Source organism: Durio zibethinus, chromosome 18, assembly GCF_047325235.1.
Source record: "Durio zibethinus cultivar Kanyao isolate XHJ-2024 chromosome 18, ASM4732523v1, whole genome shotgun sequence".
NCBI classification, from domain to species: domain Eukaryota; kingdom Viridiplantae; phylum Streptophyta; class Magnoliopsida; order Malvales; family Malvaceae; genus Durio; species Durio zibethinus.
Genome location: NC_143179.1, coordinates 6,327,960 through 6,355,450, shown reverse-complemented (window position 1 = coordinate 6,355,450; position 27,491 = coordinate 6,327,960). Strand labels below are relative to the sequence as shown.

Here is a 27,491-nt window from a genome sequence, read left to right as displayed (position 1 = left end):
TAAGCTTTTTCTTTTCCTCTTCCTCTCTAAAACCCCTACTTTATTCCCCTTGAACTCACCCCTAAAAGACGATCCTCCCTCGATTCCTCCTTGCGTTCACAAACAACGTACCTTCCCTTTCTTTCTTTCTCTCCATTATCACTTTGAACTCAAAACCTAGAAAGCAAAGCCGACCACACACTCTCTCTCTTTTGCTCTCGTTTGTTTTTGTTTTTTTGCATACAAAAACCTTATTATTATTGCTCCAAACAACAACTTTTGCTGGGAAACAGATAAGTTTCTTGCTGTTATATTCACCAAAAAGAAAAGAAGAAAAAAAAGAACATATGGCATCACCTTCTGAACTAACCCTTGACTGCAAACCACACAGTTATTCCATGCTATTGAAATCCTATGGAGATCATCAGATTGATCAAACCCAGAAGCTTGAACAAGTCCTTTCTCGTCTCGAGGAAGAGCGCCTTAAGATCGAGGCATTCAAGCGCGAGCTTCCCCTTTGCATGCAACTTCTCACCAATGGTACGTCTTTCTTTTTTGGGGTTCATGATTTTGATAAACAGAAAAGGTTCAGTATATATTTTGGATCTACTACATATATAAAGAAATTATTTTCCTAGCTACTGCTGGATATTCATGTTGTTTGGGCATCTGTGTTGGCTTCCAACCTTTTTCTTTTACGACTATCTTTTTGATTTATAGAAGTTAGAGTTAGCTTTCTATTTGTATGTGATATGGATCTTCATTTTCTAGTCAAATCTTTCTTTGAATTCAAAAGGGTCCGATTTATGCATACATTTTCTAAAGAACTAAAGCATTTATTAATGATTGTTTTGCTTCTTCTTTTTTTTTTCAGCTGTGGAGGCTTCAAGAGAGCAACTACAGGCGTATCAAGCGAAGAATCAAGGATCAAGACTAGTGCTTGAAGAATTCATACCCCTCAAGAACTCAAGTTCGGAGAACTCAGAGAAATCAAATACCATTTCTGATAAAGCAAATTGGATGACAACTGCACAACTATGGAGCCAAGGAGGAAATGAAACCAAACCACAATCCTTACTTACAATATCCTCTAAAGAAACTGATATCAGTTTCAATGTTAGTCCCAAGTTGGCCTTAGATACCAAGAAGAGAAATGGAGGAGCTTTCCTTCCATTCTCCAAAGACAGAAACTCATGCCCTGGTTCGGCTTTACAGGCTTTCTCTGATCTAGCTCTTGCTTCTGTCAGTATAGATATGGAAGATAAGAAATGCTCAGAGATGACTGAAAATGTTATATCTTGTCAACGGAGAGAAAACTCTGGTAAAGTTGGCAAAGGTGGAGCTGGGATTGAGCAAGGCAAAGGAACCGGTAACACAGCTGATGGGCAAATAACATATACTAACACTGATACAAACGGTAATCAACCTCATCGAAAGGCTAGGCGCTGCTGGTCACCTGATTTGCATAGGAGATTTGTCAATGCTCTCCAGATGCTTGGTGGTTCTCAAGGTATTAATCAACAATTGATTTGATTTGATCATTGTTAAAATTATGTAACTGAATTTAGTACTAAGGTGAAGCTATCATTATGAAAATCATTGATTTTGTTCTGATAATATTTTGATGATGGTTATAGTTGCCACACCAAAACAGATCAGGGAGCTGATGAAGGTTGAAAGTTTGACTAATGATGAAGTGAAAAGCCATTTGCAGGTAACTCTCTCTCTCTCTCCATTGGGGCTTGCAAGAAAGAGCTTTTGCACTAAACCTGACACAGTACCAACTGCAAACAATGCCTGATAAGTTAAAAAGCGTCGATGTAAATCTTTTGATCTTATAATTGATTCTTTTTTTGTTACAGTCCTATAATTTGATTTTTTGTTTTACCCATTTTTGACAGAAATATAGGCTCCATACAAGGAGACCGAGCCCAAGTACACAAGCAGCAGGAGCCCCAACACCCCAGCTTCTAGTCCTAGGTAGCATTTGGGTCCCACAAGAGTACGCCACTGCCGCAGCTTCCGCTCACAGTGTCGCGCCCACTCTATATGGCGCTCACCACCCGGCAGCTCCCCATGGACCACCTCACTTCTGTGCATCACCTGTGCACCAAGAATTCTATACTGCGGCTGCAGCTGCAATCCCGGCTCCACTTCCACCCCAGCTGCACCACCACCAACTCCACGTGTACAAGGCCACCTCACAGCCCCATAGCTCACCAGAATCTGACGTTCCGGAAGTAGGAGACCACTCTGAGAGCATTGAACGTGGCAAGTCCGAGAGCAGCTGCTGGAAAGCTGAAAGCGGCGACAACGGTGTCGATGGAGAGAGAAAAGGGTTAGCTGCATTGAGAGAAGAAGGTGAAGTAGGCAACGATAGTGACACCAATCTCAAATTCTAAGAGAGTTAACAAGAGAGTTTTAGGGGTAGGGTTTAGGTATTTCAAGTAATTGTCTACATAATCATATACCATTATTATCAATTATGTTCAAAATTCCAAAAATTTTTATGTTCAATATGAAAAGAGGATAAACAATGGCATATCGGAAAAGTGAGTCCTTGTTTTGTTCTTAATTATTTTCCCTCGCTTATTACGTGAGAAAAGAATGAACAAAAGGATGATTTGTTTTTGGCGTTTTCTGTAGTTTATTGTTTTTTGCATTTATGGACAGATTTGCCCCCATCTTTTCTAATCTCCGCCTCCAAAGATGGATGAGGAGGCAAGTTCTCGGTACTTTTCCACGCTTCTTTAGAAAAGCTATTATTTGGCAAAGCTACCCATTGCCGACGTTAAAATTGAGAAAAAAAGTAAATCTCATAATAATTAAAAAGCGGGTAATCTAAGCATATAATTTAGTTTGTTGATTTTAAAATTAATTAACAAGGATCAATGGATAATTTTACAAATAATAAATTAATTATGTGATAAAATAAGATTTTATGGATAAATGCAAAAATATTGATGATAATCCATTATTGAATAATTTCAAACGAGTGAATGATGATATTAAAAGATAAATTTTTATTTATATTTGGAATTTAAATTTTAATATTTGATTTTTTTTAATTTTTAAACTATAATTTTTTTACACAAAAATTTAAGTGAAAAAATCTACACATTCTAGTGCCAAGACATATAACTAGATATCAACTTTCACGAATGCACGTACATAAGCAACTCTTTTTGATCATTGCCTTGTTCTTTTCTAATATGAACAGTGCCTTTAATCTTTGATCAATTTTAACTTAAAAAAAAAAAAAATCTTGTATATGAATTTTGATCATGTACGAATGAAGAGTATATAATTAAAGGGGGTGTCACGTGACAATTATTTATTTTCTTTATTTTATTTTTTATTATTTTACTTTTTGTATTTTTTGTCAAAATTTTTAATATTTAATAAATATTTTTAAAAAATTTTATTTATTAAAAGTGAGATCCATTTTATAAGAAGTTTTCTTTTTTGCTTTTTTTCTTTCTTTTAACTTTTTTTTAAGATTTTAAATTTATATTTTATGGGACCGTTTGATACTAATAGTATACTTTTTCTGTTATTTCCCATTTTATATATTTAATAAATAATTTTTTTAAAATTTTAATTTCTTTTTTATCTTGCCAACATACCAAAAGTAAGTCATGTATCAAGTTATTTTATTTTTTAATCTCTTTTTTTTTTTAAAACATTTTTTCTATTTACTTTTTTTTCTTTTTTTTAATATTTATTTTTTATATATTATTTTACCTCGAGATGGATTGAATGGGTATTGGTTCATTTTGTATTAAAACAGAGGGTAGAAGCATTAATCTTACGCAAGTCCACGATAGAAGGCATGTATGCAGCAAAAATTGACCAGCCAAAAAATTCATACATATGTCAAACAATATGTGCTTAACAATGCTGCCCCGATTATTCAAATACACATATGTTTGGCTCCAGAGCATGTTTTAAACGAGAAAACAGAACATATTAGACTTAACAATTGCATGTAAATCATGACCAAAAGAGTGAAGAGGCTAACCTGATGTTCTTGTTCGCAGCTTTTAAGTTTTTCCCTGTACTTCTTTACTTGCAGGAAACATTTATGCAGCTGCAGGTCATTCATTTAAAGTAAAAAGTTTTGAACCAAACAGAAAAGGTTAAAACTTACTTCAACCATATTGCAGCAAAGTATACAAGAGTATGGATTACCTCGGTTAACTGCATTTTGCGTTGCGAAGAGAGCTTCCTTGCAGCAACCACTGCATCCTCCAGTCTGTATGTATTTATCAAATTCTTAGTGACAATATGAACCAGACCAATAAACTGAAACCATGGGTAATATCATTAAGATACCGTAGATTTTTTCTGTTCTAACATTCGGCCTTCCTTCCATTAGTGAGACCTGACAAGGCAGAAAACGTTACTTGGTTTTTTCCTACCACTACACAGGTGTGAAAAAGAAATGTCTGTGTGTGTGTGTTGGGGAGAGGGGGGAAGAGGTTAAAAAAGACCCTAACAAAAGGAGGCTGGTGGGACTGTGTAAAATCAACTTGGAAAGTGATATCCTCACACCAGTGATTGCCATGGCAGTGCAAATACAAGAGTGTGTATGCACATATAACATAAGAATTAGACTGCGCCTAAATACTATAATCCATCTACCTACACCTGGTGTCTTAAAAAATTGATACAAAATTCTAAAGATGTAGCAAACCTCTGTTTTAAGCTCTTCTCAGCTTTGAATTGATCTTTCCAGTTCTTTTTTATCAGGAAACAAAACATAATTAACAACAAAAAAAAATCAAGATTACACAAGCATGCATCAAAATGAAGTTCAGGTTACGTGATTGTAACCATCACTTGAATCTGATGAAAGCCTTCTGCCATGTTGATCATTGCTTATAGAGCTGAAAAATTGAAAATTAATTTTAAGGACTTTTTGTAAACTATATATATATATATATATATATATATAGAGAGAGAGAGAGAGAGAGAGAGAGAGAGAGAGAGAGAGAGAGAGAGAGAGAGAGAGAGAGAGAGAGAGAGAGAGAGAGAGAGAGAGAGAAATAGAACTCGAGCCATTGCTAACCTGAAATAGATAGAACTCGAGCCATTGCTAACCTGAAATAGATTCATTTTAAGAAAAATAATGCAACTCAACTCACATGAGAACAAGGTCAAGATGGCATGAAGAATTAATAGAATCAATATGTTACATGTGGAACGGGAAGGCTTAAGACTGAAAGCTACTGACATAAAAAAAGATATTGCAGCATTCATGCAAAGGAAGTACAATAGAATCAATATTGAGATACTGAAGAATTCCATTACTCAACATATATTGTGAAGAAAAAAATAAGTATTAAGTAATCAACCTTTGGCAGCCTACAATGCAAAAAACTCTTTGAAAAAAAAAAACTAGGGGGGGTGGGGGAGCTTCTTACCCATTCCATCTCAGCTGTTGCTCCTTGTCCTCATCAAGACTTCTATGATAACCACTGGTTCCAGCAATCTCCATATCTTAGTCCAAATTCAGCTTATGATCCCTCTCCCAATCCTGAATATGGTCCTTGCTTTCTTCTTGCATATTATCCTCCACATGTCTGTCATGATCTCTATTCAATGAATATTCCCCAGCTCTATCATGATCATGATGCTCGTATCCTCTCTCTCTTCCAGAATCAATGTCCTGAGATCGATCACGCTCTCTGGACCTATCACTATATCGACCCCGGTACCGTTACCTATCAAGATCATAATATTTTTCTCTATCCCGCCCCCTATCCCACTCACTCCGTCTAGAGCGGTCCCGATTGAAATTCTGATCTACCCCCACTTGGTGGTCACTTCATTCATTCTCACAACTCGACCATGGATAGTCTAATTACAGTTTCAACAATGTCAAACCTGCAATGATACCATTCTCCATGGAACAAACAAGGAATACATACCCTGACATTCGTATAGTTGATGGCATCATAAGCTGAACGAGGATTTGTGAAAGTGAAAAAGCCATTGTATTTTCTGTAAACATACAAAAATAACCATTAATATTATAATAATTAAATATTGATAATAATTTATAAAATATTAGTAATATTTATTTATTTTACAATAAAATATAATTACATTATTAAATTAATAAACATATTTATTGATATGTAAATTGATTTTTAGAATATAAATTATGTAAAAAATATTTGAATTAGAAAAAAAAAATCAATCTATTAAATTCATAATAAAAATATAAAAATAAATATTATATATAAAATTTTAAAATTTTTTAAAAAATAAATAAATAAATTATTTGTTATAATGAATATTAATTTAAAAATATAAAAATTTATAATATAAAATAATTAGAATTTTAAATAGTAGCAAACTTTTAATTCATATACTAAATGAGTAAAATTGACTATTATTAATTTTACATATAATTTTATTTCGGTGATAAAAATTTATTACCCTTTTGTTTGAGAATTACATCACCTTCCAAAACAATGATCTGATCACTCTTGATGATTCAAGATTATCATCACGCATGATTATCAAATATTTATCAAATACAGTGATCTAACATCATGCATCGATCATCATAATTTTTAAAGTGATCATCCTATACCAAACATTACCTTACGGGCTTAGTGTTGTGGCTGTGAAAACTTGACGGTGGAGAGGAAGAATCAATGAGGAAGTTCAGACTGGAAGTTATTTGCTCAATGGTCAGTTTGTAGTAGTTGTTTAAGGCATTTTTGTTATGTTAAATGCAGCTGAAAGAACATGGAAGGCCCAGGTTCTATGACACTTGGAAAATTTTATCCCTTCTTATCCTACATTTGATGTTTGACTATCCTCTGTTTTGTTTATTACATGTATGATTATGATATGTGTTTTAATAGTATTGCGATAGTTCAACGGGCTCATGATTTGATATCACATTGATTCTTGTCGTGTAGGAGGTTTTGGGAAGAAATGGTACAAATTCTTACCTGAAGCTGGTTCTTCTGTTGAACTCATTCAAAACGGCAATTTGAAGACTGCTGCACATGCGCGCACACACACAGAATTGCAACTTTTTCTTTTTTTGATTGAGAAATTCCTTGTAAAAAATAATGATTGGAATAATTGGTGCAGAGTCCGTATCTGAAAATTTGGTATGAAAGATGCAGCAAGCAGGTGTTTAGTTTTCTTAGCCCAAAATATAGTTCAAGATTAACTCAGGAAACAAGGAGACTAGCATATTACTGAAACCTTCTGGTATTTAGGATTGTGGAGCATTGCTGCACGAGTTTATGGTTCAATGTTGGAACCGATTTACTGTATGTATCTCATATTTCCTGATGCCATCTTTGGATATTATCAGAACTTGTCAATTTCATCTGAGCATCTTCGAGTTGTCGAGTTCAGGCACAAGTCACTATAGTGTTCCTATTCAAGTTTTCACGTGCTTTAAGAATTTGCTCGTCTTTTCCCTTCAAAATATGCACTGCAACATCAGAGCTCTTCTTTCCTAGCTGCGTTTTGGAAAGTAGCTTTTGATTTGGTTGTGATAGTAGGAATTAGAGAGAATGGTTTTGATTTTGTCTCGTTCTTTTTCTGGAGGAGTAAGGGAATTACGAAAAGGATGTAATGAAAAGCAATGAAAAATAAATACTACCAGTAGGAGATCCTGAGATATGAATGCGCAAGGAAGTAGGAACAGAACAGAAGAGCCCACGCAGATGGGGCAGGCGGCTAGACCTAAAGCCTATACTGTCAACCTTAGTCCTTAAAGGCCTAATCCAATTTTGACGGGCCTAGTATTTCTGTCTTTTGTTTATTTACAATTTTATTCTTACCTTGGGGCTAGTGCTATATAGTACTCCCCCTCTAAAGAAAAAAATTGAGTTTTTTATTTATTAGTTTTTTAATACATATGTAAGATTCATTTATGAATTGTAAAAATTATATTTGTAAATATGATTAAAATTTTATTAAAAAAAAAAGAGAGACAGTCAAGCAAGTAGCAATAAAAGAACAGAGTAAAAAATTAATATAATAATTGATTCATAAATTATAGTGAAATATTTAATGTAATATTTGAATTTAAAAATTTTTTAATATAATATTTGAATTATAAATCTATTGATTAGTGTAATACTCATTCTTAATGTAATTAATTTTAAATAATTATATGTGACAAACAAATAACTTTTCGAATATCATATTAATTAAAAAATTTATAATTCAAATACTATATTAAAATTTTAAAAGTTTAAATATTATATTGAACATTCATTATAATTTATGAGTCATTCATGACATTTCACATAAAAAAAAAAGGTTAAAGTATAAAAAGTATCTGAACTAAAATTAAATAATTATCCAAAATTTTATTATTTTATAGTAATCAATTGAGTTCTCAAATATTTATTTCATCTAATTTAATTCTTATTAGATGAAAACTGATTAACTGTTATTATTAATTTTCATCAAATTAAGGACTCAAATGGATGAAAATAAAGTTTTAAATACCCAATTGAATGAAAATAAATGTTTGAAGATTTAATTAATTGCAATAAAATCATAAGGGTTTGATGATTATTTAATTTTAATTCAAAAGTTAACCTTGCTACCTTCTCAGCCCGGAAAGGGTTATAATTGAGAGGGCTGTATAATCTTGTAAACATCTTACGGTGTTGCCAAATGCTTAATTGTTACGATGCATTAAGATCGAAAACATTGGATTACCATTATTTTTTCACATTCTTTACGAGAATGATCAAACAAAGTTACAAAATGATATGCCATTTTGTACGCTCTCAATGTTGCACAAAGCAACCAAATATGGTAGAACAGTATAAACATCTACCGCCAGCTGATCTGGTTTTAGGGTTTTCTTGTCTCCACCATACAAAATGACTACAAAATCTCTCAACCAGTCACCAGTCACAACAATGGTAGCAAAAGGAATGTCGGTGAAAAGGGTGGGAAAAAAATAAAATAGCTTAAAAAGTATAAGTTAATGCATCAAATGTAAAATGTTTTACCCATCATGCAATGCATGGTTTTAGTATCAGTCGTCCCTTTCGACTAGAAAACAAACAAATAGGATTAGAAATTTTGTAGGTCTATAACAGATTACGCAACTGTTTGCATCTTCGTGAAGAAAATCTTTTAATTAGTCTAAAGAAATGCAGGTTTTTCCCTTATGATTCTGAATATTCTGCTGTGAAGAAGAATCTGCTTCCTTGTTGGGTCATGGACTTTTATGGCGGGACGTATGGGATTAATGACGACAACAATTTTAGTCTTTCTAAGCATAACTTTCTAATGCTATTCCGGCATATTGAGATTGTTGTTTCATTAGTCTTTTTTCAACATTCCGCATATCTTAAGGGGGGGTTTTTGCAGGCTTTTTATGATGGGTACATGTTTGATCATCTTTAATGAAATAGACTTGTTTGAGAGAAGGGGTGGATTGCGAGGTTGGGAGGGTGATTGAAGCATAATCTGATCGTAATTATTTCATTAGAGCAATTGGGATTTTGCTCTTGGCTCCTCCGATTACATGATGCCAAATGCAAACACGAGATCAGTTAGATTGGTAAAAGATTAATAATAAGATCATCAAATATATTTTATTCTCTTGAGAGAAACCTTTCCATCAAAATTAATTAATTTGAAATTAGGTTTTTTTTTTAATTTAAATTTTAATTCAATTAATTTATACGATCATTTTTAAAAATTGATATCTAATAAATCTAAATTTAAATTTTAATACTTACAATATTTTTTTATATTATTAGATTATTTCCTTTTTTATTTAAAAAAATTTACAAAATTTAATGGCCTTGGAGATCTCCTTTCACATAAAGCAAATAATTAAACTGAAGAAAATACTTTTTCAAGCTCTATATGCTCTAATGGAATCATTACATTATTCCTTTTTTATAATTAAAAAAATATGTGAAACACCTAAGTATAATAACAATGGAAATCAAAACTATTTTTTCCTTAAAAAAAAAAAAAAAAAAAAGCTATTTAAGCTTCTCTCACTTTTTTCGTTTTTTTTTTAATGTTGGGAAAACTTTTGGGTATTTTAGTTTGAGTGGGTTAGCCTTAGCCCGTCCAATCTTCAGCCCATCAATATTCCACCTCCACCATGGCAGCTAGCTGCTGCCTGCTTTTACTCAGATTAATTCAAAGGGATAACTATGCCACGTGCACTGCATGATCTAAATTTAAGGGCCTCCCAAGTTTTTTTTTTCTTTTAAATAAAAAATGGATTGTTCAATTTTAGGTATATGTTGTATATGATAATTTAAGATAAATTATTATAAATTATATATTTAAAATAATTTTAATAAATAATTATTAATAGAATTTGAATTTAAATTTTTTTAATTAAAAAAAATAAATTTTAACAAATTAAGCCAGTCATTTATTGGTAAGGGCCTCCCAAGTTGACCATCTGCCCCTGCGCCCCCAAGCAATTTTCCTCCCAGCCAGATGGCCCTTTTCTGTTCAATCACACTCGATCACCTCCATTGCTTTCCAGTGACTGAGATCGAACATGCAATTCCACACTGTAGTGTTGCCCTTCGTGCGAAGATTTATTGTATGCGTGTACTTTTTGTCTTTTTTTTTTTTTGGTTAAGCTGTAAAGTTTTTTATGCCTGTACTTTTTGTTTTGCTTTGTAGGAATTTCAACAAGTTACAATTCTCCTGTTTTAGTCAAAAGGTTTATTCATTTATGCGTATCCATCAAAGGACTGATTAGCAAGCAATCCTACAGAGGCCTCTTTGCATGATCTGCATGCGCTGCATAAAGCAAATTGCATTATCCAACTTTTACTGATGATCAACAGTAAGTTATATATAAAAGTAGGCGCCCCATTTTAAGCAGATGGCGTCCCAAATCTATTCATTGATCATCTGTTTTTGATCAGACGATCATGTCATGTTATGTCCAACCAAGTGTTTGAAGTTGTAAAACGTTTTTGCAGAGATCTGCGGATTCTTTGAATAAGGGTCTCAACTATCAAGTTTTTTTTAACCTTTTTTTTATGACAATGTTGCTAGACTTTGCCCTAGTTGCTTACTGAAAAGAATAATATGGGAAAAAAAAATTTTGAAAGTCACTTTTATTTTGTTTGTAGTAAAAGGCAAATACAAGAGCATGAAGAGTAATTCTATATGTAGTGTCCAGAAAATATATTATTATTCAATGCATTGTCAGAATTCTATATGTAGTCTCAAGAAATTATAACTTGCTCACTTGATTAAAAACTTTTACGATCTTAATTTATTAAATTTGTGTCACATTTCGTGAGACAATTTTTTTTGCTTAGAAAATGAGATAATGATAAATTAGATTCACTAAGGACATATGCATAAAATTATATAAATGGACAAAACATTAAATATAATACTCAATTTAGTTGAAAATAAAAGATTAGTGGGGATATGAATTTGGGATTTAATTTAATTTGTTCGTGCAGTTAAAATATCTATTGGATGTTATTTATTAAGAGTAATTATATAAATCAATTAAATTAAATTTTAAATTTCATATTTTTTTTTTACAATAACAATACATACACACTCAACATATATAACGTTTTGTTTTAAAATATCAAATTACATAATTAGACATAAACCTTTTTGTTTTTAAACATAAAATTATATAATTTGGTGCATCAATTATGTAGTCTTTGACTGATAAGGGATATAAGACTATAGGAAAGAGCAAGGAAAAGGAGATACGGCTAACTACCTATTATACTTGTAAAGCTAATTTAAACAAATGAATAAGACTTAGGAGAGACAAATTACAACTTCACCAATTTCCCATATATATACATAAAAATTTTGATTACATAAATTTTAAATTTTAAATGAAAATTTGAAAGAAAAAAATGTATACATATACAATTTTTTTATATAAAAAATTGCAATCTAAAAATAAAAATATTATAAATGTTAAAATTTAAATTTAAAACTTACTAAACGTTATTTTTAAAAAATAATACATGAACCAATTTTTAGGTTAGTGTCTAAACAAATGTGTATAAAATATGTATCAGTTGCATTATTATTATTATTATTATTATTATTATGAGATAGTCTGGAATTAACCAAAAAATGAAGTATGGAGTTAATATTATCCAAATCCTATGGCATTATTGTTGGTTGTTAGTAGTCATATCAAGCAAATCAATCATACTATTTTGTTCTATTTAGAAAGTCCAAATCAACATGACGTACGCAAAACGCTTTGAAGGCTGATCGTCAGCTTGTTCATGTGGTAACAAAATAAAGGCTTGGGATCGTTCTCCCCTTACTGACGCAGTTTTTAGTATTCAATTATTTCATTTAATCATTTTTAAAGTTAATATTCCATAAATTTTAATTTTTAATTTTTAATGCATTTAATTTTTTTTATTCTCAAAATGTTATTTTTTATTAAAAAAACCCATCTTTTAAACATAGTTTCAAAAAATTACCCTGAAATTTTAACATAATTAAATTTTAATTATAAAATTTTAATTTATAACAAATAAATAAAATTTTTTATATATTTTGATTGAATATATTTAAAATTTATAATTATATTTTAATTAATCTTATGTTAACTCTTGTAAAATTATATTTGGCCTACTAAAAATGTTCATGTTGATACAGTTTTTGTTAGTAATGTATACTCATATTTTCTAGCAAGCATTATATTTTATGAACCTCGAAAGGAGAACCTGCCTCCTCTGCCTTTTTTAAAGCCCCAACTAATCCTTTTGCTTTACTTACACTTAGGATAAAACTTACATAAATTTTTTTAAATGAATTCTATAAAATTTTTTAAAAATAATTTAATAAAATATTTAATAAAAAATATAAATTGAAAACTGATAAAATTAATGCAACAATAAAAAATATATAAACAAATTTATGATTTATAATTTAAATTTCATCAATATTTATCAAATTATAAATACTTTATTAATATTTTTATAAAAAATATTTATCTAAAAAATATATTAAAATTTACATATTTAATTTATGAAAAGAAATTTTTTAATTCAATAATTTTAATTTTAAATTTTTTTATTTAATCGTTTTTAATAAAACTTCGTCTAAGAATTTGATATCTTTGTTCCGTAGAGGTATGTCTAACCTTGTCTCTCTCTTTCTCCTTCACGGCAATCTCAAATTCCATAAAATTTTCAAACCATATTTTTTTATTCATATACATTAGAACTTCAAGAATTAGAAGGAAAAAAAAAGCTTGGAAAAGCACTGAAAGCCTCGCCTTTGCCCCAGACCCAGAGATACTAGTTCACCAGCAACCACCAGGCCACCACCAGCATCACACCTCTCTCTTTTCTTTTCTTCTCAGTCTCAGAGTATGGAATCTCACACCTTTTGTTGATTTGTTTATTTTAACTGGTTTAAGTTTAAATATTAGCTTTTGCAATTCTTTTTATTCAAATCCCATTTCTCTTTTGTTGCGATTTAAATGTTAAAGTTGATCAGTTTTATGATCAGTTGCACGTTTTCATGTTCTGACTAAAATGAAGGGGAAAACAAAAAAGCATAAAGCTCCCCTCAAATCCATCTCACAAAGCTATTTCCTACACTCTGTCTCGTATAGAGTTCCCTTTCTTAAAGGTGGTGAGTGTTTGTTGATGGCTGGAAAGCTGAGAATCATTATAATAATAATAGGAAAAAGCATTCCCAAAAATACTCAACTCCCTATTATCTTTTCATAACCTTCTTCACAGTTCGCCCTTCCTGGTATGTTCGTTTATTCTTCGTTTTCCAACGAAGAAATTCTTTCTTTTTAGCAACAGTTTTTCAAGTTTCATTTACTATTTCTCTATTTCATCTATAAAAAAGAAAAAAAAAATCTCTTTTCCTACCTGGAACTTTCCTCCTTTGAGGTTTCAAGCTTTCAACTTTCAACTAAGAGCTAGCAAAGATCAAGTGTTTTTTTTTTTTTTTAACAAAGTCGGACGGACTACTTTCATTTGCTCTAAAATGGGTTTTAAGGTTTCAAACTGATCTCTCTTTGGTTTTGAGTTTTGACTCATGATCAACCATGCACATTAATGATCTAACTCTACTTTGACATCTTGTACTGCTTAAATGCCCGTATCCTTCTCACAGGCAGTTTTGCTTTTAGTATAAAGTACTAAATCTCTCTCTCTCTCTTTCTTTCTTTTTTGTTCTTTAGATCTCTTGTTAATTTGTTATCCTCGTACATTTCAGCTTTAAGCATCCATATCTTCCTTTTTTCATAGCTTACTTACCTAAAATACTCACCAAACCACCACCCATCGGCCATCACTCCTACGAAACGACCCCCAAATCCATGTGCCACTTTTTCATCAGCTTAAATTTCCATCTTTCTAGATTGTGATATCTGAAATCTGTAGCCACAGATAGTACAGATTTGACCTATAAGCAAACCAGAACCGTTTCCGTTTCTTTTGTATAATTGTATATCTAGGTATAGCGGCAGTTCGTCGCACGTATCTCTAAGCAGATAGCCAAATATCTCCTGCTCTGAACTTTCTTTCTGTCATTAATGAAGCAACACCTAAATACATTTTCATGTTCTTAATTTGCAGAGAATGGGAGCTGGAATTCCGGGTTGTTGAGAAAGCTGATGAGGAAATAACCGCATTTATTGCTAACGTGATGTTTCTATAATGGAAACGTAAAAGCAAATAAGCAAAAGGTTCGTTGCAGATTCACCTTACTCACCCTTCCCTCCTTTCTTCAATAACTACTAGTACTACTCCATATTCTCATTTTCTAGACTATATTATTTATAAAATTGTTATTTATTATAAAATAATTTGACAGTTATAAGTTAAATAAAATAATAATTGATTTATGTTCTATCGAAAATCCAATTGAAATACTTCCATTACATTAGAAGATGTATTTTAAGATTGGATTATCATTGGTAAGAGCTTTTCAATCAGACATCTAAAATAAAAATTTATTTGACAATGTGTTTGAGAATAAATAAATATACTATATATATATATAGTATTATTATTAATCTTTTGACTCTCTTTTTCTTTATCTCTCTGGTCTCCATATCTCCATTAATTTCATGATTGCCATGGGATTTTTGTTTGGTATTTGGCGTTTGGTTCTTAGCCATATCTTTGTGAAGAAAAGAATTACCGATCTTCCTCTTTGATACATGACCATCACATATACCCCCCCAAAAAAAAAAAGGGTCTGTTTTTTTTTTTTTTTTTTTTTTATATAAAGGGAAACTTTCCTTTTTGGTCATATTTTGGTATGTCCTAAGCGATCCTTTTTTTTTTTTTTTTCTTTTGGTGATTGATAAATAGAAATGGCTTTGTTAGTGCTTTTTGGTGGTGATGACTGATCATCAGTCACTTTTGAGTTTCTGTCTTTTCTTTATAATGTTTTTCTCTTTTTATCATTTTGTAGATATTGGCTAAATATCTTGTCAATTTAGATCCCATATCAAAAAAGAAAACAATTTATATTTAAATTTATTAGTAAGTCTCACTTCCCAAGTAGTACTCTAAATGCTAATAGTAAGTATTAATAATTTTTTTATACAAAATTAAGGGTATGAATAGATTATAAATCAGCAGAAATAGTGAAATAATTGTGCCTAATAACTATGGAATTATAGCAGTATTTATTAAATATTAACTTTTTAGATAATAAAAATTTAGCAGATTTAATTCATATAGCTACCGGCATGTAGTAATTATGAAATTTAAATTTCAATATATATAAAATTTTTTTATTTTATAAAAAATTAGTGGATTTTGTTTAGAAAAGAAAAACGTAATGGGTTTGGAAAACATAAATTGGGGAAAATGTTTTTTATTTTCATTTCCGAAAACTAAAAAAAATTTAACATAAATTTCTATGAAAGTAACATAAAACCCAAAGATTAGGTCAAAAAAATTCCATGAAAAATGTCAACTATAAACAAATGCTGAATTATAGTCTAGAGATGTAATGGTTGTGGAATCAAATTGGCAGTGGCTGCCCTGCCAGCCTAGTGATTCTAAAATGTAAAACCCAAAATTCCCAAAATTCTTTAGTAGTCAACGAATCTTGTTCTGAAGGGCAGCTCCACGACAGAAACTGTACTGCCTAATGTAGACAGCTTGGATTATCCGGTAGACTGTCATTTTTTTCACTATGATTTTATTACACAGATACGGCTACTATTAATACTATTTTTCCTTTTCCTGAAAATTTTCAACTATATATAATAAATTATCTTTATTGTATTACTACTCCTTAAATTGTTGAAGATTTCTGGTTCCATGTTTCCATCACTTGGACCTAAAGATTTGTTCTGAGAATTTAGATCTTTAATACATATCCTTTCTTAGTGGATCAGATCAGTCATCAGACTGCTGTAACTTCATGTCGGCTGCTTCTTCATTTACTTAGCCTGGTTTTAGCTGTGTTCCTGTAACGCTTTGGGCTGAGCTCAGGTGTACCTTAGGCTTTTGCCCCTTTGGAATGGTTGTAAATTCCTGGGGTTTATTCATTTCAGAAATTTCCCTTGTTAAATCATAGTTTACTTGACCTTATTTGAGATTTGTTGACCCATTTGAACCCAAGCCTAGCAAATATCAAAGTTGAGAGTTGGACCATCCATCTTCACTGAAGGGAAAGGGACATCTCATTTGATTGTTCTTCATGTCTTGTAATAATCCCATGGTTGGTAAACATTGAATTTACCCTAATGTTCCAATTTCTCTAAGCTAAAATAAGTTACCCCACCTGCCAAAAAAGGGTACAGCTGACAAATTGCAGCAAAACGTATCCCAAAGCAAAAGAGAAGAAGAAAAAGTTTCAGATTTTAGAACAATACAATTTGTCCGGTTAATAAACAACAACGAAAACTACATAAGCTGATAAATGTTTGAAAAACTTTACTGCTTTGTTTTGGGTTTGAACCCCTAGAGTTGTCTGAATCTAGCAGTTTTTAAGCCTAATTATTAGTACTAATGTTATCCCTTTGAGGAGCTGATTTTTCTATCTGTTGTGTTGTGTTGTATTTCTGGTGTGGGTTGTCTAGTGCCTATGTTTAGTCACTGTTGGTGGGCTTTGGGATGAGCTAAAGTTCCTTTATGCCTCCTCTGAAAAAAAAGCAGTTTATACATGCTAGATTGCAAGCTGTCTTGCAAAGAAGTTGGAGAACATACAGACTTCAATGCCACTGCTTAGGACCACAGGCGGCAGAGACAGGCTTTCAATGTGGCTATAATCAGGATTAACGCCACAATGTAAATAACTGTGGTCCTTCCCTGTACTGGACCATGTTTTACTTCCATTAGGGAAGCTCCAAATTCTTCTTTTTTTTCCCTGTGAGAATCTTAACTATAGAAAAGTGAGATGATTCCACAGGGAGGACAGAAATGAGAAATCACATACACAAGTAACTTTGGCTTCACAGCTACATGGTATTGTATAAGATTAAACGCCATGGGGATGGCGAAAGCTAGCTGAATATGTTTGTTTTTTGGTTTCATTGAACTTGTTGATGAACCGACAAATGACTTTTTTATCAACTTGCTTTTTGAACTTCTTTTTCGCTTTGTAATTCTTTGTTCAACTTCTTCGTTGGAGGAGTTTCTGAATCTTTGTACCGTTGGTTCTTGGTTTTTTGCATGTTTGCATGTTTGCATGTCTCTTTTGGTCATTCTCTTCGGGAATATATAGAACTATAGAGTAAAACACAGGAGAGATTTGATGCCATATACGTCTCCACTTTTCTTTTCTTTTTTTCCCTTATCTTTGTTGCTTCTTTTTAGCTTGCTGCAAGCGTTACACTGCTTCGTGTTTTTCCGGTTGTTTTCACTGTTCTCTAAAACCCAATCCCTTATAGTAAGATTCTGGCAGAAAACGTGTACCCTTTAGTCTTTTGAGCCATTACTTTGTGATCTCTCTCGTCTTTTGGTGCAGCATCCCGCTCAGTACCCTTTCTTTCTCTCTCTCTAGTGCTCATTATTGTGATATATTACCTAAATCAACTAAGTGAATATTGTTAGTTCTCAGAAAATGCCTCACATGGAAATGAGAGACCTTAAGGAGAACCTCTAAAGAGTTCCATGAATCAGAAGAAATCAACCCAAATGGTCATCAAAAGTGGGGATAGATTTGAAGATGGTAAGAAGAGTCTAGGAAGGAGAAATGGAAGGATAAGAGGCAGAGTGCATAAAGTAGATAGGTTACTAGACGGAAAAACGCTTGAGCCAAGCATGGGTTCTACTGCATGCAAGAACCTTATGTTCCAGAGAAGGCCTGGCTATGGCCAGTTGGGGACTAAGTGTATGGTTAAGGCCAACCATTTTCTTGCTGACATACCAGGATCTGACTTGAGTCATTATAGTGTAAGTTGTTTTTATAATAATTAAACTAAATCATATTTAACTAGCTTGAAATGCTGAGACTGAGCTTTGACCATTTATTGTTGTGCAATGTTTCTTGGAACAGGTAGACATAAACCCAGAAGTTGCTTCTCTTAAACTGAACAAAGCTATCATGACAGAGCTGGTTAACCTTTACAGAAACAGTGACTTGGGGATGAGGCTTCCTGTTTATGATGGGAAGGAAAACCTATACACTGCTGGACCACTACCTTTTACCTCTAAGGAGTTCACTGTAATTTTGGTTGATGAAGATGAAAGAACAGGCAATGTTAGGTAATTCATTCATTAAGACTGGTTCATCATACTACTTATGTCCTTAACTGGTTAATCTTTAATTTGAATGTGATCTGTTTCAAACTACTGATGGTTTTGATGCAAATCCTGCTAATTTAATCAGGAAAAGAGAATTTAGAGTGACAATAAAGTTTGTAGCTCTCGCTAGTATGGAGCAATTACACAACCTTCTTTCTGGGAAACAAGTTGTTAACCCTCAAAAAGCCCTTAATATTATTGATAGGGTGTTAAGAGAACTTGCGGCTCAAAGGTAGCATCTTATTTAACTTAGTTTTCTTTTTTTTTTCTCAGGGTTTGTTTCATGCCATTGACAGCTGATTCTAAATTTTCATTACTCTTTAATTTGATGAGTTTAGGTACATATCAGTTGGAAGGTTCCTTTATTCTCCTAATATCAAGAAACCGCAAGCACTGGGTGGTGGCTTAGAATCATGGCGTGGCTTCTACCAGAGCATAAGGCCTACTCAGATGGGATTGTCACTGAATATTGGTAAAATCCTGCTGCACATTTCCAATTGATTGAAGCTTTGCTTTATCAGCCATTTTTATGCTGGAATTCAATATTCTGCTTTGTTCTCATTGTGTCTCTTGTGTCAGATATGTCAACGACTACATTCATTGAACCACTACCTGTCATTGATTTTGTTGCTCAAATTTTGGGTAAAGATGTGTATTCAAGGCCAATGTCAGATGCAGATCGTGTTAAGGTATTATACTCAGCGGCTTATGGTGGCTTTACTCTTTAAAATGCATATACATTATCAGTTTATCACCATTAGCATTCTTGAAAATCACATGTAGATCCTGTAGTTTCACATCGGAACACTGTAGTAGTGATAACACAGATTGCAAAACCTAACCAACTGTAAGTGAGGATTAAATTTAAAAATGCAACTCAAAAACAAGAGTTGTTGCATCCAAAGAAGTTACTATAAAATTAATTTTCCAAGGCCATTGCAACAGCCTGCTGTTTAAATCTAGTTCCTGATAAAGTGATAGTTTTTAATTTAGTTTTGCCTCAGTTTTGCAAACTTGGATACAGTTATGAATGCAAATTTTTATGGATTGAGAAATTTGCATCTATCCCAATGAGAGTTGAAATTTATATCTATCCTTTGCTACTTGAATTTTGCGATTTATATTTTTGGCAACGTTATAGGTTAAGAAGGCCCTTAGAGGTGTAAAAGTGGAAGTGACTCACAGAGGAAATGTACGCAGAAAGTACAGAGTTTCAGGGTTGACAACTCAGCCAACAAGGGAGCTAATGTATATTGTTTTTCTTGAACCTGGCCTCCTATTTCTTGAAGTTGAAAAGTTTGTCTTTGCTTTTCCAGACTCCATTTTCTTGGAAATAAACTTTGAACGTATTCATTTCATCAGTTTCCCACTTGATGAGGATATGAACATGAAATCAGTTGTTGAGTACTTTCTCGAGACGTATGGATATACCATTAGATATGCACACTTACCTTGCCTTAAAGTAGGAAATGAGAAGAAGGTGAACTATTTTCCCCTGGAGGTACGTTGGCCCAACTTTCTTTAAGCGCTTGTATCCAGCTTTTAGAGTTCCAGCCAATGTAATATAAATCTTTCTCAGGCTTGCAAGATAGTTGAAGGACAGAGATACACTAAAGGGCTGAACGAGAAGCAGATTACTTCTCTGCTAAAAGTTTCATGCCAAAGACCCCGTGAACAAGAATTGGACATCTTAGAGGTCCTAAGCACGGTTCCTTGGATTATTTGCTGTCTTTTCCATTAAACTGATGAATACGAAACTGATAAGATGTAAAGGCTACCATTAGTTAATTGCTTGGAACACATGCATCTATATCAATATAATATCCATCTTTCTGTCCCTTCTGTATTGTTTTACTTCATTCAATAAGACCTAGCAAATAATAATTATATAACCAACTTGGAAATTAGCATGTTTTTTTTCTTTTTCATCAAAGACAGAAATAGCAGAGAGGATGAAATTGGTCATGCATTTCAATTTTTGCTTGCCTGGAAAAAACAATGATGATCTAAAAGCTCTTTAGTGTCTTTACAGACAGTTCAACAGAATGGTTTTGATCAAGATCCCTATGCAAAAGAGTTTGGCATCAATATAAGCAGCAAGCTTGCATCAATCGAGGCCCGGGTTCTTCCTGCTCCATGGGTAATGTTGAAGTCACTATTAATTCTTGTTTTCTCTGTACGGTCACTGTCAATTCTTTACATGATGTATTCGGTTGCTAGCAGCTTAACGTTTTGTTCGTTCTATCTCCTTTCCTTTTAAAGCTAAAGTATAATGACAATGGAAAAGAAAAAGAATATTTGCCCAAAGTTGGTCAGTGGAATATGAAGAACAAGGTTAGTCTATGTCAAGGTGTGAAAGATACCAAGACTTCGCCAGAAATGGCATCCTTATATTTTAACTGCCTGTTACTTCTATCTAAAGAAAGGCAATTCTTTCTGCTTTGCTGCAGAAAGTGATAAATGGAAGCACAGTGAGGTACTGGGCTTGTATCAACTTCTCACGAAGTGTTCAAGAGAGCACTGCACGTGGTTTCTGTCAGCAGTTAGTTCTGATGTGCCAAATATCTGGCATGGTGAATTTTCCTAACCTTTGTCCAAACTGAGTGTTATCTCAGTAATTATCTGTAGCATTGCTTCCAATGGCTGTCCTTGTGCCTGAACCTTTGATTACATTGGTTTTTAATTGCAGGAATTTAATCGGGACCCTGTAATTCCTATATATTCAGCAAGACCAGATCAAGTTAAGAAGGCACTGAAATATGTATATCATGCTGCTGCAACCAAACTTGAAGGAAAAGAACTCGAATTACTCATTGCCATTCTTCCGGACAACAACGGTTCCTTATACGGTATGTTACTCCTTGCCCGTAAGTGTCTGTTTGACCCAATTTAATTATAATTAGCGGGATAATAACAAACGACTACGGCCTGCACTACATTTACATATTGCGGGGATATCTGTGTTTAGTTCACTCTGATTTTTGTTTTGCTGAATTACCTTTTTTTAATTCACTCTGATTTTTTATTTATTGAATTAGAGGTGTAGTTTCAGAAATTTTCTTTCAATTTCTTTTTTCTGCATATGAAAGTACATATGTCAGTACTATTTAAAGCATTAATTTTTACACCCCATTCTCAAGCTTTAACTCATTCACTCTGTTTAAACTGAAACCCTCCGACTGTTGAGATTAGACATGTTGCTTTTGTCTGGACTAAGAGCAATTTGTTGTGCATTCAGGTGATCTTAAACGAATTTGTGAAACCGACCTGGGTTTGATTTCTCAATGCTGCCTCACAAAACATGTCTTCAAGATTAGCAAACAGTACTTGGCAAATCTCTCGCTTAAAATAAATGTCAAGGTCTGTCATAATTATATAGTCTGTTATCTTAATTAATCATGACCATAGAAATTGTTAGGTAACAATATTTAATTTTCACTTTTTTTCATATTTTTTAGATGGGGGGAAGAAATACTGTGCTCTTAGATGCTTTAAGTTGGAGAATTCCTTTGGTTAGTGACATTCCAACAATAATATTTGGAGCTGATGTAACTCATCCAGAGTCTGGAGAGGACTCTAGTCCCTCATTAGCTGCTGTAAGTAATTCAAATCCATTTTATTAAAAGCTGATAATATGTTCGCTCCTTAGCCATAATGATTGCTGAAATGCAGGTTGTGGCTTCACAAGACTGGCCAGAAGTGACAAAATATGCTGGACTGGTATGTGCTCAGCCTCATAGGCAAGAACTTATTCAAGATCTATACAAAACCTGGCAGGATCCTCAACGAGGAACAGTTGCTGGAGGCATGATCAGGTTTGTTCATTTAAGATTATATTACATCAGCAAGACTTGAGGTACTTTTCATTCACTCATTTGTTAAAGAGTCGAAAAATTGAAGTTCATAATTCAAAGTTATAGCCTGTTAGCCATCTTGATCCTCTTGAACATGGAATTATGTGAAGGAATTCCTGCTAACTTTTTAGGCAATAGTGTTTGAAGCCGTGATCTATGTCAGTACTTCTGGTGCTGCATTAAGTCATTTGACTTGAGTTCAGTAGTGGACTTGGTTTACAATTTTAAGGCCTCTAGATGTATTAATTTGTCAATATCACTGCAAAAGCTATTACTTCAAAACCTTTGTTCTGTTTGAGGTTACTGTGTGCATTAATTTGTAATATCATGTCCGTTCCTCGACTTCTGTAGCACTTAATAGATTATGAGCGTGAGCAAATGCAGCATGTCCTTTCCAATGATGTGCTAATAATATACTGATGTAAATTTATTAAATTCGTGGTAATGCAGGGAGCTCTTACTTGCATTTAAGAATGCCACAGGACAAAAGCCACTTAGGATAATCTTTTACAGGTACTTTCAGATGATTCGCAATCTACAATTTCATACTAACAAGTTTCTTTTTATTCAAGGCTTTCTGATGTTGTCCAAAATTTGTGTAGAGATGGTGTCACTGAAGGACAATTCTACCAGGTTCTACTATATGAACTTGATGCCATACGGAAGGTTGGTTAACGTAAAGACAAAGGGTGCATATATACTGTGTTTATCCTATTCTTATAGTGTGTTTATTTCCAGGCCTGTGCATCACTGGAACCTACTTACCAACCTCCAGTTACATTCATTGTGGTTCAGAAGAGGCATCATACTAGGCTGTTTGCAAGCAATCACAGCGACAGAAGCAGCACTGACAAGAGTGGGAATATATTACCTGGTAAAAGCTTTTGCTTCTTGATCTTGCTGGGATTCAAGGTTTTGCTTAATTAAAATTAAAAAATAAAATGGTGCCCTAAGTAGCCAGCCAACTCCTTTCAAAAGAAACTAGGATTTGTGAATGAAAAGAAAGAAAATAAACAAATTCCTTGCAAGCTTTTTCTGAGTTTAGGTATCAAACTCTTTGATGATCTAGGTAGATTTTCCGATTTATAATTTACATTTTAAGATGAATATCTAGTTGAAGTTTCCAAATGCAGGTACTGTGGTGGATTTTAAGATCTGTCATCCAACCGAGTTTGACTTCTATCTTTGTAGTCATGCTGGAATCCAGGTATGGACTTTAAATTTTAGATTTTTATGCCTTAAGGTTTTTGAGTTTGTAGGCAAAGTTTTTTGCCTAAGATGTAAGGAAAGTTTGGTAAACAAGCCCTGAATATCACACATTTTTACGTTGAAACTGGAAATTGACAGGGGACAAGTCGACCTGCTCACTATCATGTTCTCTGGGATGAGAATAACTTCACAGCAGATGAGATTCAATCTCTGACCAACAACCTCTGTTACACGTAAGAATTTTGACTTGCTTCATGCTATATGTTGCCTTTCTAGTTATCATGTTTGAAATTGATGGATCATTTGATTGCAGGTATGCTCGGTGCACACGATCTGTTTCTGTTGGTAACTTCTAATCTACCATTGACATGACAACTACACCCATTAATTTCCAAATTACCTCATAGCATGCTGGAACACATTCCATTTTTGTTCTTCTTTTTGTATAAAAAAGCTTGAACACAATTGCATGGTTGTTCTGTCACATTTTTCTTAGCTGCATTGTGACAAAATGATTGGGTTTTCCTATTTAACAATAAATCATTGGGATAACTTGCCTTTGCTTTTCAATTGGCAATTTTTATGCACCAAGTAGCAGGAATGCAATGGAGTTTGCTAGTATGAGAAATCTGTAATACATATACTTGTTCTTTACATATGCAGTGCCTCCGGCATATTATGCTCATCTAGCAGCCTACAGAGCTCGATTCTACATCGAACCTGGGGCATCTGAAAATGCTAAAGCGCGATGCACACGCACATCCAATGAATCATCTGTCCGGCCTTTACCAGCATTGAAAGAGAGGGTAAAGAATGTGATGTTTTACTGTTAAACAGGAGGAAGAAGCTGATGATACAGAGACCAAAATAAAGGGGAAAAGAAAAGATATGTACATGCTTGTTGTGTTTATAGTTTGTAGAGAGATTATGCTTTGAAAATTTTGAAAGCGCAACAAAATGCTTTTCTGACTGTAACAGTTACTAGCAGATTAATAAAATGGAGTTTAGATGCATATATGAAAATTTATCTAGGATTCTGTATCTAAATGAATGCATATATAAACATTTCCATTAAAGGATAACAGTCATTAGGTGAAATTTCGCTTATAAGCCAGGAAACCTGATGTGAGGAACAAGCTGATTAAGGCACTAGTTGGATGGATAGTGAGATTAAAAACAATAATAAAATAATAAAAATTATTATAGTTGTGATTGAAAAAAAAAGTTCAATAAGAAATTTATGTTGATTAGGCTTTATTAGAATTGACATTTGAATTCAATTGACGGGGTAATAAACTTAATTGCATCGCACTTCCACAATAGGCACTAAATCACCAATAAAATCATGGACCAGCAGATCAAGTGGAGAAAATCTGCACGATAGATCCCATGGAGTTGGCCAAGGGTCCTTCGAGGAAAATGCTGGTCCATAAGATTCAAGTCAGGCAAGTGAGGCAGATGTGAGAGGCTGATGTGAGAAAATTTTGAGGAAAAGTTAGAATTTGCTTTAGTTATCTAATGTCGTCCGGACAAACCTGAAATTTAGCTTGGTTCGTGGTTTTAAGGTGGGAAGCAGCAAGTTTTGGAGTTTAAATCCAAACGCTTCCGATCTCTTCTCTTATTCTCATGGTTTCTTTGGTACTAAAAAACTAAAGCCTTCCGGATACAGTGGGAAGGAGAAGACGTGTAGTGTGGGGAAGGCAGAATTAATGATAGGAATGTTGAGTGGATTAAAGGCTTTAAAGATGATTAAAACTAAAGGGTTCAGGGTAAAAAAACCTTAGCTTCACGTTAAAGCAATTTGGTTTTTGGACCTTAATCTGTTAACTGTTATGCTAACGAGAAATGGTACTTTAACCTTGAAAGTTTGAGACTCCATCTCCACCGGAAGCCCCCAAAAGCGAGGCAAAAGGCAGAATTTTGTCACCTCCTAAGAGCAGAGCAGGGATTGCCGCTATTATCTGATATTTCATTTTCGAATTACCAGAAACATAAGAATCTGATTTAAAACTACAGTAGCTATAATCCATCTGGGCCATTCAAAAGTTAAAGCACCGAACCTTTTGCTTATGATCACATAATACAGTGACGGTAAGTACCAACAAGCAAGGTTTCTAAGCTAAAAAACCAAACCACGTTTCAGTTTACTAATTAACGCTAGCAAATTTTTACTGTTTTGAGACAACTGTTGAACAAGTTTGATAATTGATACTGATTGATATGAGCTGGAAAAAACATCACAATGTACGGCAAACGTCACAGTGTCCTTGTCATCCCCCCGATTCTCAAACGTAAAACTGAAATCAAAGTAAATGTGCTGGCCACTGACCCAAAACACTGGAAGAAAAATAAAAACTTGCGTGGTCAGTCGGAAATATGAATGAATCTTCAAGTCTTCAACTACCCACTTCTTCTTTTGAAGCAAATAAATGATAAACCAATTAATGGCTTTTCAAAAATGTTCAATTTGAAGAGTGGGGGATGTGAGGTGCCACCTTGTTGTATAGTCAAAAAATGATGGTTACAAGTTACTGTCATTGCATGTTGCATGTCTCAATCTGACAAAGGTTACTGTCGTCGGACTTGATTTGATCCTCTCCGGCTTATATCTGTCCATTTAAATTATGATAACATAATATAAATATAATATAAATATAAAATATAAAAATAATATAATTTAAAATTTTGATAATAATTATATTTAAATTTAATAAAATAAAAATATATATTATTTTTTTATATTAATATAAATTATAATATATAATTTTTATATAAAATATTATATAAATATATAAATTTTAATATTTTATATGATATAAATATATAAATCGAACATCTATTTGATCAATGATAAGAGCTACAATCCAGACTTCTCAACCTTTCTCCCTCAATGTATTTTCATTAATTAATTCTTAGTTTAAGTAGTTGACAAAATAAATAAACGTTTGAAAGAAAGAGTTGCGGCCATGAAAGAAAGCTGAGCACAGTCTAGCATTAATTACTAAGGCCTTCGATTCAACTTCACAGTAACTTTGCCCTAAATTCTTTCTTTGATTATTCTTCTTTCATGTGAAACAAGCTATTGGGATCAAAAAGAAAAAATAAAATATTAATTGCATTAGAAAAGTCATTTCGCTATTTTACGTCAAACCCAATTTCAAATCAAACAATTGGAATAATAAATTACAGTACATGCCCACAGAAATTTTAAATAATATATACGAGAAAAATTAAAAGAAGTGGGCAAATGCAAACCATTCATCTATAAACTTTTTTTTTTCTATTTATTTTTATTTGTTGTAAGCCATCAATTTTCATTGCTGTAGAATAATTAATCTAGCATAGCAAGTGATTTTAATAAAGAGGACAACATCGCTCTCTGTACGTTTTATGTGGGACCTTCAATTTGATCCTAAATCTTCAATTTTAGAAGACGGGTCAATTTCTTAAAAAAAAAAAAAAAAAAAAGGTCAATTTCACTTCAAATTGACCTTTTTTAAAATAGAAAATCAACAAATTTAGTTGACCCATTTTACTCGTTCATGTGAATGAGAAAAAAAAATAGATTTAATAATTTAAAATATAATAATATAATATAATATAATATAATATATAAAAATAATATAATTTAAAATTTTAATAATTATTATATGAATTTAATATAATTAAATATATATTTTATATTTTTATATTGATATAAATTATAATATATAATTTTTTATAA

General features: G+C 32.7%; 2 protein-coding genes and 1 pseudogene across 3 annotated transcripts; 2 read left to right on the top strand and 1 right to left on the bottom strand.

Annotated features, from left to right (window-relative positions):
• LOC111300325 (myb family transcription factor EFM-like) lies at positions 1-2,615 on the top strand. The gene is made up of 4 exons (XM_022895959.2): positions 1-519; positions 854-1,489; positions 1,617-1,693; positions 1,881-2,615. Exons 1-4 carry the CDS (start codon positions 327-329, stop codon positions 2,379-2,381), a joined length of 1,407 nt encoding a protein of 468 aa, XP_022751694.2. The 5' UTR covers positions 1-326; the 3' UTR covers positions 2,382-2,615.
• Positions 2,616-3,134: 519 nt separating this feature from the next.
• Positions 3,135-6,504, bottom strand: LOC149513641 (uncharacterized; annotated as a pseudogene).
• Positions 6,505-13,184: 6,680 nt separating this feature from the next.
• On the top strand, positions 13,185-24,778 carry LOC111299071 (protein argonaute PNH1-like). Of its 2 annotated transcripts, none has more exons than XM_089747104.1 (24): positions 13,185-13,343; positions 14,571-14,680; positions 18,019-18,353; positions 18,457-18,665; positions 18,790-18,936; positions 19,043-19,176; positions 19,284-19,393; positions 19,846-19,952; positions 20,067-20,205; positions 20,284-20,400; positions 20,737-20,844; positions 20,967-21,038; positions 21,155-21,277; positions 21,394-21,553; positions 21,943-22,064; positions 22,163-22,300; positions 22,377-22,519; positions 23,009-23,071; positions 23,161-23,224; positions 23,297-23,432; positions 23,692-23,765; positions 23,906-24,000; positions 24,081-24,112; positions 24,431-24,778. In XM_089747104.1, the coding sequence occupies exons 3-24, from the start codon at positions 18,072-18,074 to the stop codon at positions 24,598-24,600; spliced, it is 2,745 nt and encodes a 914-aa protein (XP_089603230.1). In that variant the 5' UTR covers positions 13,185-13,343; positions 14,571-14,680; positions 18,019-18,071; the 3' UTR covers positions 24,601-24,778. The 2 variants fall into 2 exon arrangements, with proteins under 2 accessions (XP_089603230.1, XP_089603229.1); XM_089747103.1 differs by having other exon boundaries at positions 18,012-18,353.
• The last annotated feature ends 2,713 nt before the right edge of the window (positions 24,779-27,491 follow it).